This window comes from Eleutherodactylus coqui, chromosome 5 (assembly GCF_035609145.1).
Source record: "Eleutherodactylus coqui strain aEleCoq1 chromosome 5, aEleCoq1.hap1, whole genome shotgun sequence".
In the NCBI taxonomy this organism is placed as follows: Eukaryota; Metazoa; Chordata; class Amphibia; order Anura; family Eleutherodactylidae; genus Eleutherodactylus; species Eleutherodactylus coqui.
The window spans coordinates 55,470,888-55,488,367 of NC_089841.1; the positions used below are offsets into that span (position 1 = coordinate 55,470,888).

Genomic DNA, 17,480 nt, shown 5'->3' on the forward strand with positions numbered 1-17,480 from the left:
TGTATATATACAGAGGAGAATCTACCTCACCTCTATGACTATATACTGAGGGGAATCTAACTGACCTCTATGTGTATATACTGAGGAGAATCTACCTCACCTCTATGTGTACATATTGAGGAGAATCTACCTCACCTCTGTGTGTATATACTGAGGAGAATCTACCTCACCTCTGTGTGTATATACAGAGGAGAATGTACCTCACCTCTGTGTGTGTATATACAGAGGAGAATCTACCTCACCTCTATGAGTATATACTGAGGGGAATCTAACTGACCTCTGTATGTACTGAGGAGAATCTACCTCACCTCTGTGTGTATACACTGAGGAGAATCTACCTCACCTCTGTGTGTATACACTGAGGAGAAACTACCTCACCTCTATGTGTATACACTGAGGAGAATCTACCTAACCTTCATGTGTATATACTGAGGATAAGCTACCTCACCTCTATGTGTATATACTGAGGAGAATCTACCTCTCCTCTATGTGTATATACTGAGGAGAATCTACCTCACCTCTATGTGTGTATACTGAGGAGAATCTAACTGACCTCTATATGTATATACTGAGGAGAATCTACCACACGTCTGTGTGTATATACTGAGCAGAATCTACCTCACCTATGTGTGTATATACTGAGGAGAATCTACCTCACCTCTTTGTGTATATACTGAGTAAAATCTACCTCAACTCTATGTCTATATACTGAGGAGAATCTAACTGACCTCTATGTGTATATACTGAGGAGAATCTACCTCACCTCCATGTGTATATACTGAAGAGAATCTACCTCACCTCTATGTGTATCTACTGAGGAGAATCTACCTCACCTCTCTGTGTATCTACTGAGGAGAATCTACCTCACCTCTATGTCTATATACTGAGGAGAATCTAACTGACCTCTATGTGTATATACTGAGGAGAATCTACCTCACCTCTATGTGTACATATTGAGGAGAATCTACCTCACCTCTGTGTGTATATACTGAGGAGAATCTACCTCACCTCTATGTGTATATACTAAGGAGAAGTTAACTGATCTCTATGTATATATACTGAGGAGACTCTACCTCACCTCTATGTGTATATACCGAAAACAATCTAACTGACCTGTATGTGTATATACTGAAAGGTTGTAAAGTACATAAGGAAGTGGCCATGGACTGCAGCGATGGAGCATGCCTAAAGGCCCAATCTCCACAGGTGGAGTTGACTGGTGGCACCCGCGCAGCAGATCCGCAAATCAAGCCGCCCATAGGGATGCATTAGTATCCCCAAAAGAATTTAAAGTATGCAAATGTTAGTTTTTTCCCGGCATGCAGAACGTACGCGCCAGAGAAAGTCGCAGCATGCTTCATTTTCTACGGATTCCCGCACGAACATGCCGCAAATTAGCGGGAAAGCAGATTTTTTTTTTAAAAATGCACTGCATATGTGCCGTCTGGCACGTCCAGACGCATCCACCGTGCCAAAGAAAGAAGATCTGGCCACGACGGAGGAGACCCGCCCTGGAACTGGACTTGAGAAAATGTCCCATGGTTGCGGGCGCGGGCTGATTCTTTGCGGCATTCCGCACACAAAATCTGTGCGTGCCATGGACATTAGGTCTTAGGGCCGCTCTCACACAGGCGCTTTTTTTCTGCCTTCAATGCTGCTTTTTCAGCATTTAGCACTGGGCTGAAAAGGCAGCATTAAACGCTGTCAATCACTACCATTGCGCTTTTAACGCAGCGTATTTCAAGCTCTGCCTGTTCTATTTTCATGCATTTCTGCATTTTAAAATGTAATGCTTTTCCCACTGAAATGAATGGGGTGCGTTTTCAGCACTGCTGAAAATGCAGCAGAATGTAGTTAGTTTTTGAGTTCTGGCATCATCAGCTTGCCTGCCTGCATTTATAACTGTGATGAAAACGCAGTAAACGCTGCATTAAAAAAACCCACGTTTTTACAAGCGCATGTTTAAGAGTGGCCTAAGGCAAAGAAGGAGCTGCAACCTCCAGTTGGGGGTAAATTTAAATAAAAAGGGGCGTTACCTGTAAAAAATGAAGAGAGTGGGAGGGGTGGCACATTCTGCAGAGGGACATCTGTACATGCAGTCTGAGGAGAATCTAACGCTCCTCTATGTGTATACATATTTTATTCCTCAGTTCCTCTGAAGTAACCATGACTTCATGAAACTTTTCCATGCGAACAACAGGTAAACAGCTGTACCAAATTAACTTGGGCAAAGCCGGGTTTATCAGCTAGTATATATAGAGAGAGAGAGAGATAAGGGCAGACTTAAACGCCTCCATTCTCAGGTTAGCATTCGAGTGCTGTCTGTTCTATTTTCGGCATTTAACCGTTTTTAAACACAACGCGTCCCCCATTAAAATCAATGTGGAGCGTTTTCAATACTGTCAAAGACGCGGTAGAACTCTGTGTATAGCATTTTACCGACTTTTTTAAACGCACAAAACTATGCCGCCGAGAGGGAAAGCGAAAGTAGTGAATTCATTGACTTTGTCTGCATTGTTACTGCGCTAAAAGTGAAGTAAAAGCACAGGCAAAGCTCACACTGAACGCTGCCCAAAGCAGCCCTGCCCTAGTAAGAACACTACGTTTATATATGCAATACTCTCGGCATGCTTTTCCGTTGCTGCCGGCACACCCATAAAAGAGAGCGCGGCGTCAACGGAATAAAAAAAAAAATAGACATGCTGCGGCTGGGGAATCCACACAGCTGCAGCGGCTTCTGTCAACTTTGCCACAACAGATTGGCCATCCCGTGTGGACAAGATTTGGATGGATTTGCCGCAGTAAAATTCCGGACAGAATTTCCACAGCAAATCCGTCCTGTGTGAACCCAGCCTCAGAGTGGCCTAAGGTGTATATACACTCATTGTCAAAAACAGTCCCTCCCCCAGAAGTTCTCAGAATTGAATGAAAATTTGATTGCGATTGTAACTTTGATATAAGTAAGTGATTACAATATCAGAGGAGGATTTATTGTGAAAAAATAAAGGGAGACTCTAGTACCCTGTTGTACCGCCTCCAGCTTGTACACAAGATGTGATACAGCCGGGCATGGAGGCTCTAGTACCCTGTTGTACCGCTTTTAGCTTGTATATAAAATGTGATACAGGCGGGCATGGAGGCTCTAGTACCCTGTTCTACCGCCTCTAGCTTGGATACGAGTTGTGATACGGGTGGGCATGAAGGCTCTAGTACCCTGTTATACCACCTCTAGCTTGGATACAAAATGTGATACAGGTGGGCATGGAGGCTCTAGTACCCTGTTGTACCCCCTCTAGCTTGGATACGAGTTGTAATACGGGTGGGCATGAAGGCTCTAGTACCCTGTTATACCACCTCTAGCTTGGATACAAGATGTGATACAGGTGGGCATGGAGGCTCTAGTACCCTGTTGTACTACCTCTAGCTTGTAAACAGAATGTGATACGGGCGGGCATAGAGGCTCTAGTACCCTGTTATACCATCTCTAGCTTGGATACAAGATATGATACAGGTGGGCATGGAGTCTCTAGTACCCTGTTGTACTGCCACTAACTTGGATACAAGATGTGATACGGACGGGCATTAAGGCTCTAGTACCCTGTTGTACCACGTCCAGCTTGTATGCAAGATGTGATACGGATGGACATGAAGGCTCTAGTACCCTGTTGTACCACCTCCAGCTTGTATATAAGATGTGATATGGGCGGGCGTAGAGGCTCTAGTACCCTGTTGTACCACCTTTAGTTTGGATACAAGATGTGATACGGGGTGGCATGGAGGCTCTAGTACCCTGTTGTAACACCTCCAGCTTGTATACAAGAAGTGATCTGGGCTGGCATGGAGGTTCTAGTACCCTGTTGTACCACATCCAGCTCGGATACAAGATGTGATACAGGTGGGCTTGGAGTCATGCAGGTTCTATATTGTATCCTGCGGTGTATCAGGCTACATTTGCTGTAATTGAGCCTCTAGATCATATAAACTCATAGGCTGTCACAGTTAGCGTCCCAGATGGTTCTGGGCAGCCACAGAAGTGTGACAATGTTGTGGGGACATTCCTGGACCGCCTTGTGTGTTGCGGCTGAGCATTATCCTGCTGGAAGCCGCCATGAGAGGAACAAGTGGCTGCAGGACATCCTGAACATATTGCTGAGCTGTCATTGTCCCTCCTACCACTACTAGGGGTGATTGATTGTCGTATGTGATGGCACCCCAGACCATCACACCAGCAGGGGGCAGTGTGCCACTCCACAGCAAAGACAGGATTAAGGCGCTCACCCCTAGGTCTCCAGATACGAACATGGCCATCATCAGTGCCAAAACTAAATCTGTATTCCTCGTCCAAGGCTCGTCGTTTTACGCTGTAGTGTCCAGTTTCATTGTTCACGACACCACATGGAAGTGACAGAGGTGATGGTGGGTGTCAAAGCCAGTACACATAATGAGCGTTGTGAGGCCAAATGTCCTTCAGCCAAGTGCCTGGAAATAGTTTCGACAGACACAGGGGTGTAACAATGGCGCCCCCTGTCTCTGGATGGTGGACAATGTGACAGTTGGAGCTGTTCATGCTTGTCTAAGGATCAGACGCTCCTCTCTACTGGTGGTCTGTCAGGGGTCCTGATCCTGGTCACCTTGTGTGCCCTCACACATACGCTGGTCTCAACACCTCCTAACAGTCTAGTCAGACGCTCCTCTCTACTGGTGGTCTGTAGGGGGCGCCCTGAGCCCGGTCACTTTGTGTGCCCTCACACACCCACTGGCCCCAACACCTCCTAACAGTTTGGTCAGACGTTCCTCTCTACTGGTGCTCTGTAGGGGACGTCCTGAGCCCGGTCACCTTGGTGTCCTCACACATCCACTGGTCCCAACACCTCCTAACAGTCTGGTCAGACGTTCCTCTCTACTGGTGGTCGGTAGGGGGCATCCTGAGACCGGTCACCTTGTGTGCCTCACGCATCCTATGGTCCAACACCTCTTAACAGTCTGGTCTGGCGTTCCTCTTTACTGGTGCTCTGTAGGGGACATCCTGAGCCCGGTCACCTTGTGTGCCCTCACACATCCACTGGTCCCAACACCTCCTAACAGTCTGATCAGACACTCCTCTTTATTGGTGCTCTGTAGGGGACGTCCTGAGCCCGGTCACCTTGTGTGCCCTGACACATCCACTGGTCCAAACACCTCCTAACAGTCTGGTCAGACGCTCCTCTCTACTGGTGGTCTGTAGGGGACGATCTGAGCCCGGTCACCTTGTGTGTCCTCCCACATCCACTGGTCCTAACAGTCCGGTCAGACGCTCCTCTCTACTGGTGGTCTGTAGGGGGCATCCTGAGCCCGGTCACCCTTTGTGCCCTCACGCATCCACTGGTCCTAATACCTCCTACCAGTCTGGTCAGAACGGCCGATGCGGGACAATTCATCGATACAACCATCCAGCTTCTCACATCCCAATAATGCGCCCCTCTCAGACTCTGGTAACTGGGTGACATCTCTTCTCTGCGTCGTAGAGGCGTCTAGTGGTCAACAAGCTCTACACAAGCGGAAGAAGAGGTCACTACACACAAGGAGCCTCCGAGAGCCTCTTATAGGACAAGGGGGGAAGCACTTTTAGGGTCTCAGGTGACAAGACCGTTCATCTAATCACCACAACGCTCATTATTTGTTATCTGCCTGAGATGGAACTGTGTGCCGAGTACTTCAGTCATGGAAGCTGTAGCGGGCGATTTACACGTTAGGGTACCTTTACATGCAGCGATTATCGCCAATGTTATCGCTAGAAAGTGCAAATTCGGGTGATAGTGGTCCCGTGTACACGTGGCCGCCACCGGAACATGGAGCGAGAAATAGCTCCCCTGTCAGAGTTGTTTTGTTTTGTAGCAGAACTTAAACCCAAAAGAACTGTCGGCCGTGCGATCTCTGAGCGACTACTTTTTACTGTAAACGGAGACGGGCATCCGGAACAATCCCGTCCCGTTCTGCCTTCATTCACAGAACGACTATCGCTCCTGCGCAAAGCAACAGAAAGTTCCGTTCCTGTTCTCCGCTTAAAAGATTCATTTTTGAAATGAGCGTGCGCAGAACGGAAGACAAAGCAGATCCGTAAAAAACTGACTTAAATGGAAACGATCTGATAAGAACAGTCCTTTCTTTACATTTCTTCCAGATCCTTTAAAACAATATGTTAATTATAGTTTATGTTTGGTTCCGTTTTAATCTCCTTTTGCGATCGTTTTTTGTTTTTGTTTTTTTTAACGGATCCGTTAAAACGGGAAGTAAAAGACTAATGTGAACGAGCCCTTAAATAGGCTATTACACTGATGATCACCCAGCTTTCCCACACCAGCAGATTTAGCTTTGCTATAGAGCATGTCCTGTGCTGGAGCCTAGGAAAGCTGGGTGACCTCCTCACACAACTTTTCCAGGGAACACCTGGCTACTGGAAGTGTAAATGCTGTGAATTCCCTGCAGATCCCTTTACTGTCAGCACATTACTGGCGACTACTAGAGGGACAATAATCCTCTGACAACTCTGCGCACCTGCCGCCTTCCCCTCATTTGGTTCTCTTTCAGTATCGACAACTGCGAAATGCATCATGGGGCTTGTAGTTCTGAACAGGCTCCAGAGAACTTGCGCACGCCCCGCCAAGACTACCATTCCCGTCATCCCTTGCGAGCGGCCTATGAACGAGTACCACATGGAACAGGGGGAGCCGGGGAGGGGATGTTGGCAGCGGTTGGCGCCTCCTCTCCTCCTGCCAGCTCCTGGATAGTGGCAGCAGCTGCCACCTCACCCCCGGCTCTCTGGTCCCCATGCAACCGCTAGAAATGGATCTGTTCGGGGATCTACGGAGAATGAACAAGAGGCAGGTGAGTGTCAGCAGCCGGGGGCCACACGTGCTGCACCAGGCGGGGGCCACACTCATCGCCAGCAGTAACTTTTAGCATTGTTAGTGCGGACTGGTGAGAGAAGAGCAGCTTGTCATGGGGGTATTTCTTGTACTACCTGATAGCAAATGTATGGGAACTTATGACATTATTTGCATTGTGCATGGCAGATACTATATATCTCTCTATATAATATGTGTGCAGGTAGATATGCAGAACCATTATGTGTATTTAAAGCAATTTCCAGCTTGAGAGGCTAAAATAAATGTCAATTCTCCAGCTGCTTATGGGTTAAAATAACCAATGGTCCCATACTGGACATTTAAGTTAAAACTGCGGTGAGCGGTAGACGCAGTGACCGCCGTGGCCGGGGACTGGCTGCGGTGAGCGGGGGACTGGCTGCGGTGAGCGGTAGACGCAGTGACCGCCGCGGACGGGGACTGGCTGCGGTGAGCGGTAGACGCAGTGACCGCCGCGGACGGGGACTGGCTGCGGTGAGCGGTAGACGCAGTGACCGCCGCGGACGGGGACTGGCTGCGGTGAGCGGTAGACGCAGTGACCGCCGCGGACGGGGACTGGCTGCGGTGAGCGGTAGACGCAGTGACCGCCGCGGACGGGGACTGGCTGCGGTGAGCGGTAGACGCAGTGACCGCCGCGGACGGGGACTGGCTGCGGTGAGCGGTAGACGCAGTGACCGCCGCGGACGGGGACTGGCTGCGGTGAGCGGTAGACGCAGTGACCGCCGCGGACGGGGACTGGCTGCCGTGAGCGGTAGACGCAGTGACCGCCGCGGACGGGGACTGGCTGAGGTGAGCGGTAGACGCAGTGACCGCCGTGGATGGGGATTGGCTTTCTCTTAACAATGGCACTGTAACTAGTCGCCTGCTGTTATGGCCCATCCACACTAGGGAAAGGCGAGTTGTGCATTTGGACACATTATTTGGAGCACCAGCGTTGTATTCAGCTGTAATGTCCTTCACTGTGAAACTCCTGTTCATCAGAATGATTCCTGACATCCTCCTCTGACCCCTTTTTTTGTCAGCGAGTTATGTCCACAGGATCCCCTTTCACTGGATGTTTTCCTCATTCACACCGTTCTCGGTATACTCTCCACACCGCTGCATGAGAAAACCCCACATGGTTGGCAGTGACATCCCAACCCGGCTAGTCTAGCACCAATGACCGGGCTTGTTGGAAGTCACTCAGATCGCTGGATTTTCCCATTGTAAGGCTAAGTCCACACAGCCACAACTATGAGTTTTGCCCCAGGGACTTGGGTGCAACTGCCAGCAGTCCATGTGCTGCCCCATAAAGACCAACAGTGCTCATTCGTGCGCATTGCATGTCCTACTTCTCATCTATGAAATGGACAGGATAGGGACACACTATTAGTTTTTTTTTTCACGTGGATCGTGGGTCCAAGTATTAGAACACCCATGTATATAGCCCTAAGGGTTACTGTGGGGCACATGGCCTGGCAATAGGCTCATGTGCCACTAGCCGAACATGGATTCACACTGAAACTGATCCACGGAAAACTTGTCACGTGATTTCATGCCGCACTCCGGGTCACGGCTGAAATTTCCATGCAGGAAAGCGCCAATCGTGAGAGCGCCAGGGTCTTTATTAAAGGGCCGTGCAGTGTGTGGGTATACAGGAATTCTCCAAATTTTATTGCTTAGCAACCATATTTATCCTGTACATATGATTCATTGTTACAGTCATATATTTTGTTAATTTTACTGCTTTTTCCGTTCCCCCAGGATCCTGCTGTTTTTGACAGCAAGTATAATTTAGCCTGCTATTCCTCCTGTCAAAACACGAGAACCCCAGTCCAACCTCTATAAATCAGTGGATCTGTCAGGCTTCATATGGGTCTATTTGAAAGAAGATATGTTATGGCATCTTTTAAAAGGGGTTGTCCCACAAAATCACTTTAATGTATCTTTTTGACTATAAGATGCAGGTTTTAGCTATCTTGCTGTAAATCTCTGCACCTTATCATCCAGAGGCAGGGGGGTCTGAGAGATCCAGATGCCCCTGACTGTTGCCTTAATGATCCAGCAGTGCGCTAATCAATGATCGGGAGAACTCTGCAGCCATACATACTCCAGCTGCACGGTTCTCCTTCTCCCTGTCTGATCAGTCTCCTCAGAAAATCGGGTGAAGAATAGGACGTGATTTTATTTCTCTCTGACTTTCCATCCCCCCCAAAAAAACAGCTCGCGTGTATACACCAATTCAAATGAATGGATGCAAGCTCTGACCCAAAATCGGTTAAGTAATGGTACCTCCGCTTCATTTATTCATTTCAGTAGGTGAAAGTTGCAGCACCCACTGGCTGAACGGACAGCGTTATGAACTTTCTGGCCGTCTTGCAGTAACTTCTTAATAGCTGATCAGTAAGAGCCGCAAGTGGCGGACCACCAGCCATCTGCTATTGATCACTTATCCTAAGAATGGGTCATTAATAGAATTTGTCCAGTAAACCCCTTTAAATCATTGTGAAATCAAGCAAACTTCAAACCTCCAATATGACAGGACGTCGTCTTCCAACATCTTATGCCGGATCTGCTACGGATTCTCCGAATGGAGGTTCCTAATGTAGATATGAACATAGTCTGAACTGATACATTCTCCAGCACTGATACATTGTAGCAAACTGATAGAATTGCATCAGGTCTAGACACTCAACTCTCTCCTGCCCTAACAGACTCTCGGCTCTAGATTTAGGTCGGTACAGGTTTCGGTCTACGGATGTACGGAACAATGTTCCTATTTGATGACGGCAAGCGTAGATGGTGCCGATGGAGAGAAATTGATAAGTACACCGGCCACTTTATTAGAGCCCCCGAATCTTTCATGATTGGCGCTTCCCTGTATGGACATTATCACAGTGACCCCGGAGTGCAAAATAAAATCATGTGACTAGTTTTCCGCCGATCTGTTTTAGGGTGACTCCACATTAGATGGGGAAATCCATCAATCTGAGCGACTTCCAACTAAACCCGGTCATTGGTGATAGACTAGCCGGGGTTGGGACATCACTATCTACCTAATAGGGTTTTCGTATAAGATTGCGGAGAATCGTGTAATCGAAAAAAAACATCCGGTGAAAGGGGATCTTGTGGGTGGAAATAGCTGATCAGCGAAAGGGGTCAACAGAGGATGTCAGGAATCATGCTGATGAACAATCAAGCAAATTGACTTGATTGAGGAAAAAAAATAGCCAATAAAACCAAACGACTTGTTGAGAAAAAGGGCTTCTTAGGGGTCACATGCTGCCTGTATGCCCTGTACATAAGCCTTGTGCCACTCATTACATAGTGTAACCGATGCTCTTTGTGATACAGGCCATTAATAGGAAGTATTCAGCGCCTTTCTTCCTCCTTACAGACGCTGTGATGAATGTCCTGTGTTATACAGTGTCTGCCACATTAAGTATCAGCGGCATTAAGCGGCTTCTGTAGAGACAGATTTCTCATGCGGCTGCACAGAGATCTCTTCCCTAGTAATTTTCCTCATACGCCGCGCTATAAAAAGGATCATAGTTTATAGAACATAACGGCTTTAACTATCATCCATAAGTTACGTTCATTTTTCCTAAAGGAACATTCTCCCGTTATTTACTGCGGCATATGGCGTGATCGGAGATTATCTGGTATGTAACGGGACTCTCGGAGGCAAAGATCTTGAAAATGGAGAGGAATTGAAACACGGTTGATTAGAAAGCTGAACTTTTCATTTTACGATCATTTAAAGGCGGAATTCCCATATTGCGCAGGATATGTCGTAAATGCCACCTCTATTGAATACTGTGGGGAATGCTTTAATATCCCATTGATTTCTATGGGCAAAGCAGCTGGTGTGAGTTGGGAGTCACAGAGCCCCTCCCCCATCTGCCATTTATGACATATATTCTTTGTTGAAATGAGACTGACCTCCTTAAATAGTCACCACACGTTGACTTATATGGTAGCTCATGTAAAAAATTAGCAAAGTGCTAAAATGATGCTTTTGTCTCTAAAATGCTGGCCACTAGGGGTCAGCCTTCCACCGCCTGCCGTCATATGAAGACTGTGTTCAGTAACAAAGACACCAAGATGGATTACAGGGTGAGACGGGGTGTGCGGTAGGTGTCTTTGCTTGCTGCCGTCTCCTACTACCCATAGACGTCTATGGATAGGAGAGGAGAGAGACAGACTTGGGTGCAGCAGGATTCGTGTATCTCCGGTCTCGCAACTACTGAAATCACATCTAGACTTCACAGTAAAGCTGTAAATTCTCTCCTTCATGCTGCTGTATATGAAGATGTGCTATAGAGAAGAAGAGATCCTGCTCTTCCATGTGTGCAGTGTATGGAGACATAACAGCAGCTAGTCTACACCCACCAGCTCAGGGAAGACTGAGAATTAGAGATGTAGTCTGCAGAGGGTAAACCTGGTAATAAATACAGGATATGTCATATAATGGCCAGATATGATGTTCCTCATGTACACACACGAGGAGTGCTTATTCTGACGTCGCCTAAACGTGCGAGCATGCTGTTCTCACAGCTTGAAAACCCCTCTCCTTTCAATCTAGGACACGGCATTACTCACGGGGTGGACTGTGCTGCAGCTCTGATATTCCCCTATGGAAACAAATAAATAAAATCTGCAAACATCCTTGAGAAATTGTGCCACTTAAGAAAATCTTGAATTTGCGCCAGGGCTGTAGTTTTGCCAGGATTTCGCAGCCTTTGGCGAAGTGCTCTGCACCTTGTATTATGAGCCATGTCCTTCAGCTTCCCTCTTCATATAGACACACCTGTACATACAGGTATCTGTTCCCGTGCTGGGGAGTCACATATTCTTTGCTTGAGGGTTTACGGTTTAAAGTTGCCCGGAGTTGTTCTGCCAGTAATCTGATATCTATGGGGGCTGTAATTATAGGGCTAAAGTCAATTAAATACTTAACAAAACCTTGATACTCATGGAAGTTATTACCTGGCCTTCTGCAGAATAGTGTAGAATACATTGTATACACCGAGTTACGAACTTAACTTGTAATCTTGGTACCGGCCCTTTATCTCCTATCTACTGGATCGGTGGGGGGGCTCACTGCTGAAACACCTGGGAATCTCAAGAACGGGGGTCTTGTGTCCCCTGCTGCCAGTCACTGTGGGGGTCGCTTCTCCCCCTGCACTGATGTTAGAATGAATGGAACTCTGGACAAGCATGTACGCCCGGCGCTCCATTAATTTCAATGGGGCTGGAAACGCCCAAACGCTTGCTGCTCAGCTATCTCCACAGTCCTATTGAAAATGAACGTAGCGTAAGTGTGACCAGCGCTCCATTCAGTCTCCTCAGAGACCCCCACCGATCAGCAAGTGATCAAGTGGTCCACAAAAAAGCTTATCTGAATACAGCAGTGCAAATCAGCGTTCTTATATACTGTCCGTAATAGTAGACAGGAATACGCCCATGTGAATGGGCCCTAATAGTGCCTATTGGTAACCTCTTCCAATAATGGTGCCCCCTATAAGCCCCACACAGTAAGCGCTGCTCTTAGTGCCCCCTCAAAGTAATAGTGCACCTACTTAGTAATAATGACCCCGCAAAATCCAGGACCGCTCCTCTGATTCCGGGACACTTGGGAGACACAAGTTTGTTTACAATCAGTGACCTCACGGCATCATTCTATCCCCGAACTCCCACAATGCATTGCTCCCTGACTGCAGTTCTAAATGTAGCGTTCTGTCTCATTAGAGAACTTCCTCTAATTAAGGATCAGTACAAAATAAATGAAACAAAGTATCTGCATAGACATCCGACGTTCTATGTAGACTCCAGCTGCGGATTGTAATAAATAGCTTCTGCCTAAGTGGAGTTTTCCTTTAAGCCGGCACCAGACATTTACCTGCCAGCGGGCGACCATGTAATACTGCATTTGACGCTGCTGGGGGAACGTGGCCGCTGGTTTCAGGGCTTTAAGGAGCCGGACCCCCCCATTGATCAGCCTGCTGCCTTAGGAAAAGGAGGTTGTACTAGTTGGACATAGCTGCCGTCTATTGCCTATCATGGAGTCAGACCTCTGCCGTAAGCCGTGATTAAAGCCCCCGGTGTCTCGCCTGGCACTAAGCAATCTATCACCGCCTTCTTAGCCGTTCCTCAAGTCCCAGCAGGCCGGCATTCAGTTTGTGATGTATTCAGCCGCATTACAATGCAGGTAACGTCGGAGGGTTTTGTATTGTTTTCGCTGTCTTTTTTTAACTCCTCTCCCTGCGGTGCTGCTCTGAAGAGCGCCTTACACAAATCATACTGAGAGATGAAGACAGTCGCCCTATAGTAAAACACACATTATTACCCCCCCCCCCACCCTGTGCAGAGACATTGGGGGCGGCTGCACCAATCATCAAGATCCCTGCTTGCTCTCAGTGAATGGAATGAGGGTTTGTTACAATTGTATCAAGTCTAAAACAATCTGAATATATCAACAGCCCCCAACGCAGGGAATCCGGTCACGTGACGCCAAGCTTGTTGGGTTGCACTGCGGTATTCATTGTGAATGTGATCACATTACTACACGTGACCGCGACGACTACGGCAAAAAAATCCAAACTTGACGAACTTTTGATCATAGAGTGCAAATTGCCAGATGGGACTTTCCAAACATAAAGTTCAATGGAAGTCACAAGTAAGTCATGTTAGCGGCTGTGTTTTTTTTTTTTAATCTTCTCAGTGTCTTGTGGGTATTTGCATATCCTAAATCACACTCAGCTGGCAGCCAAATAACACCTTAACCCCTTCATGACCACAGTATAGCTTTTTACTGACCTTACTATATAACTGGCTTTATACCTGTACATGTACCGTATATACCGGCGTATAAGGCGACCCCCCCCCCCCCCCCCAACTTTCACCTTATACGCCGGGAATACAGCGGAGCAAAAAAAAAAAATCATTACTCACCTCCCCCGGCGTTCTGCGGTGCTGCTGCAGGATGTTGCTCCCTCCTGGTCCCCGGCAGAGCATTGCTTTCTGGACGCAGGGCTTGAAATCCCCGCCTCCAGAAAACACACGTGCCTTCAGCCAATCACAGCCATTCAATGATGTCATTGATTGGCTGACGGCGTGTGTTAGCTAATCACAGTAGCTTTCTGGAGGCGGGGATTTCAAGCCCTGCGTCTAGAAAGCAATGCTCTGCCGGCGACCAGGAGGGAGCGACAGCCTGCAGCAGCGCCGCAGAACGCCGGGGGAAGTGAGTGATGATTTTTTTTTTTTTGACACTTTCTTTTTTTTGTATTACCGGCGTATAAGACGACCCCCGACTTCAGAGCAGATTTTTCGGGGTTCAAAAGTCGTCTTATACGCCAGTATATACGGTATATATATTTTTTAAGGCGGTGACCGCCAGGCTCCTGCTCTAATAGCCAGGAATGGAGAAACGTCATATACTGGCAGTTTAACCCCATACATGCCACGGTCAACAGCAAATGCAGCATGTAAGCACATGACAAGGGGAGGGGCTGTTTCTGTTACACATTGGCACCTTGCAATGCGATCCCAAGGTACTAATGGGTTCCCATGGCATCTGTAAGCTTGATAAAGACCTCTGTCAGCCATATAACTCAGCCTATCAGGCCCCGCCTCCAGCAGAGTCTAATAGGCTGCTGTCATAGGCTTGGTAGAGTGCACTACATAAGTAATGCAGTGTATTATCCTAGCGATCGAATGATCACATCTTCAAGTCCCCTTCAGGGACTAAAAAAGTTAAATTTAATGAATAAGTCTAGGTAGAAAAAGCATGCGTTTTTTTTTCCCCATGAAAAAACGTTTTAAATGGATCTAATACAAAACAAACAAACAAAAAGCACAGCACATAATGGGTATTACCGTGTTTGTAATTACCCAAATACCGAAAGTATTTAGCTATTTATCACAGTGAACACTGTAAAAATAATTTAAAATAGTAACGCTAGAATTGCTATTTTTGTTTTGTTTTGCCCCTAGAAAAACACAATAAAAATAATCCAAAAGTCACAAGTACCAATAAAAACTACAACTCTTCCCGCAAAAAACAAGACCTCACAGAGCTGCGTTACCGGGAAAATAAAAATGCTATGGGCCTTAGGGCTTATTCACACGTCCGTATATCGGCCGGGTTTTCACGCCCAACTGATATACGCTCTCTCTCTGCAGGGGGAGGAGGCGGGCCGGGAGCAGTGCACTGAGCTCCCGCCCTCTCTCCGCCCCTCGCCACTATTTACAATGGGAGGGGACAGGGCAGGGGTGGAACTTAGCTCCGCCCCCGTCCCTCCCATTGCAAACAGTGGTGAGGGTTTGATACCAACTCTATCTGCCCTGGCAGTATGACGGCAAGCAGCTGATCACTGGGGATCCCGAGTGGCAGATCCCCGCCCATCAGCCATGCTTAGATGAAGCTGCTTTCACACAATATTTTTTCAGAAAACCACCACTTTTCGCTAGTTTTTCATAGTGTTGCTAACAGCGTTTTTGTTTTTTTGTTTTTTTCTATGCCACTAGATGTTACTTTAATGCCTGTGTTGAAATCTAAAGCACAGCAGAGTATTTCTCATTCACGGCGCGCAGCAGCGTTCCTCTGTGCCTTCCTAGTAATCAATAGATGTATAATCTGTGCAAGAATCTGCGACCTGAATGTGAGAGCAATAATTAGTCGCTGTCATTGTGAACTGTAGTTGTATGGGGTGTAGAGGGCGGTATTACATGGGCTGCAGGCACAATGCCGGCGCATTTCTATAGCACTGGTTAATTTAGCATTTTTCTTGCTTCACTCTAGGGTGGGTGACAACCAATGTGGTCTCCACAACCGCTGGCTTTAGAAGTTGTCAGACAACTTTCCTAGACTTGTTAATAAACCGGGGAATCGCAGAAGGCAGAAAAATCCTACTTATTTGAAGAAATTCTTCACAGAATAGGATTAGAAAATAATTCTTTATTGATTTAGATTAAAAACAGAGAAATTTGGCAATTAGTGCCGGATAAAGATACAACATTGACGAAAGGGAAGTATGGACTCGTCCCTCCGATATCTCCTTATATCAGGTATTCTTAACACAAAAAATGATGCTACATTTAAGAGAGGCCCCTTCAGCAAAAGGCAGTCACCAGATATGGGGGTACCATCCCAAGCGAAAATCAATTAAGGGGAAAAGGTGAAAGAACATCTACTATGACCATAGGGACATCAGATTTTGTATCTTCCAAAGGCCACTCTACTAGATTCCTCTAGATTCTTGGTGAATACCTGTGGTGGGTAATCCAGCTGCTAGTCGGCTTGAGTAATGACAAAGCATGATTTCCTCACAAAGTACCACCATATATCTATGGAACCTCTATTATCCTCCTTGAAGACCCAAAGTGAGTGCTAGCCCAATGGATACTAACTAGCCATGATGCTCACAAAAGGGTTCCAACATTATATCAAAGGCTCTACCTATAGTGGGTGATCTGATTAGCCAGACTTAGCATAGCCCACCTATAGAATACCTTGTGTCTATAGATTTGAATCACAAGTCGAAAACCAAACTGAGTGCCAGCCAAAGATGGATGCTGAATGTGCGTAACACTCACAGGTGGATACCAGCACATAAATAAGGCTCGACACAGTTCTAAGATGAGGAACCTGACTGCTACTTGCACCCCTCCCAACCCAGAGTGCCATGCAAAGCTAGCCCTGCCTAATAGCTAACAGTGTAAAACTGTATTGTTTTGAAGCCAAACCAGATTGACAAGTCTTGGATTCATAGAATGGTAGAGTTGGAAGGGTCCTCCAGGGTCATCTGGTCCAACCCCCTGCTCAGTGCAGGATTCACTAAATCAATTTGCAGACAGATGTCTGTCCAATCTCTGTTTGAATACTGCCATTGAAGGAGAACTCGCCATCTCCCGTGGCAGCCTGTTCCACTCATTGATCACCAGCGTGTCATTATAGAACTGGACACAGTATTACAGATGATGTCTGACTAAAGAAGAGTAGAGGGGGATAATGACCTCACATGATCTAGACTCTATACTTCTCTTAATACATCCCAGGAGTGTGTTTGCCTTTTTGGCTGCTGCATCACATTGTTGACTCATGTTCAGTCTATGATCTATTAGTATACCCAAGTCTTTTTCACACGTGCTGCTTAGCCCAATTCCTCCCATTCTATATGTGCTTTTTTTTTCATTTTTCTTGCCCAGATGTAGGACTTTGCATTTCTCCTTGTTAAATACCATTCTGTTAGTCACCGCCCACTGTTCAAGCTTTTCTAGATCTTTTTGAATCCTCTCTCTCTTCCCTAGTGTTAGCTATCCCTCCTAGCTTTGTGTCGTCGGCAAATTTGATCAGTTTCCCATCAATTCCCTCCTCCAGATCATTTATAAAAATGTTGAACAACACTGGGCCTAGGACAGAGCCTTGTGGTACCCCACTTGATACATTCTTCCACTTTGATGTGCAGCCATTTATGACCACTCTTTGAGTATGATCACTCAGCCAGTTGTGAATCCACCTAACAGTTGCCTTATCAATCCCATACTTGGTCATTTTTTTCAATAAGTATGGTATGAGATACTTTGTCAAATGCTTTA

At 46.8% G+C, this 17,480-nt stretch overlaps 1 protein-coding gene across 1 annotated transcript in view; it reads left to right on the forward strand.

The window, feature by feature from the left end:
• Positions 1-6,698: 6,698 nt before the first annotated feature.
• SEC11C (SEC11 homolog C, signal peptidase complex subunit) overlaps positions 6,699-17,480 on the forward strand; it is a 31,892-nt gene continuing 21,110 nt past the window's right edge. Inside the window, exon 1 of the mRNA XM_066602549.1 lies at positions 6,699-6,864. Within this exon, the coding sequence (XP_066458646.1) occupies positions 6,808-6,864 (57 nt within the window). The 5' untranslated portion in view covers positions 6,699-6,807. The remainder of the gene's footprint in view (positions 6,865-17,480) is intronic.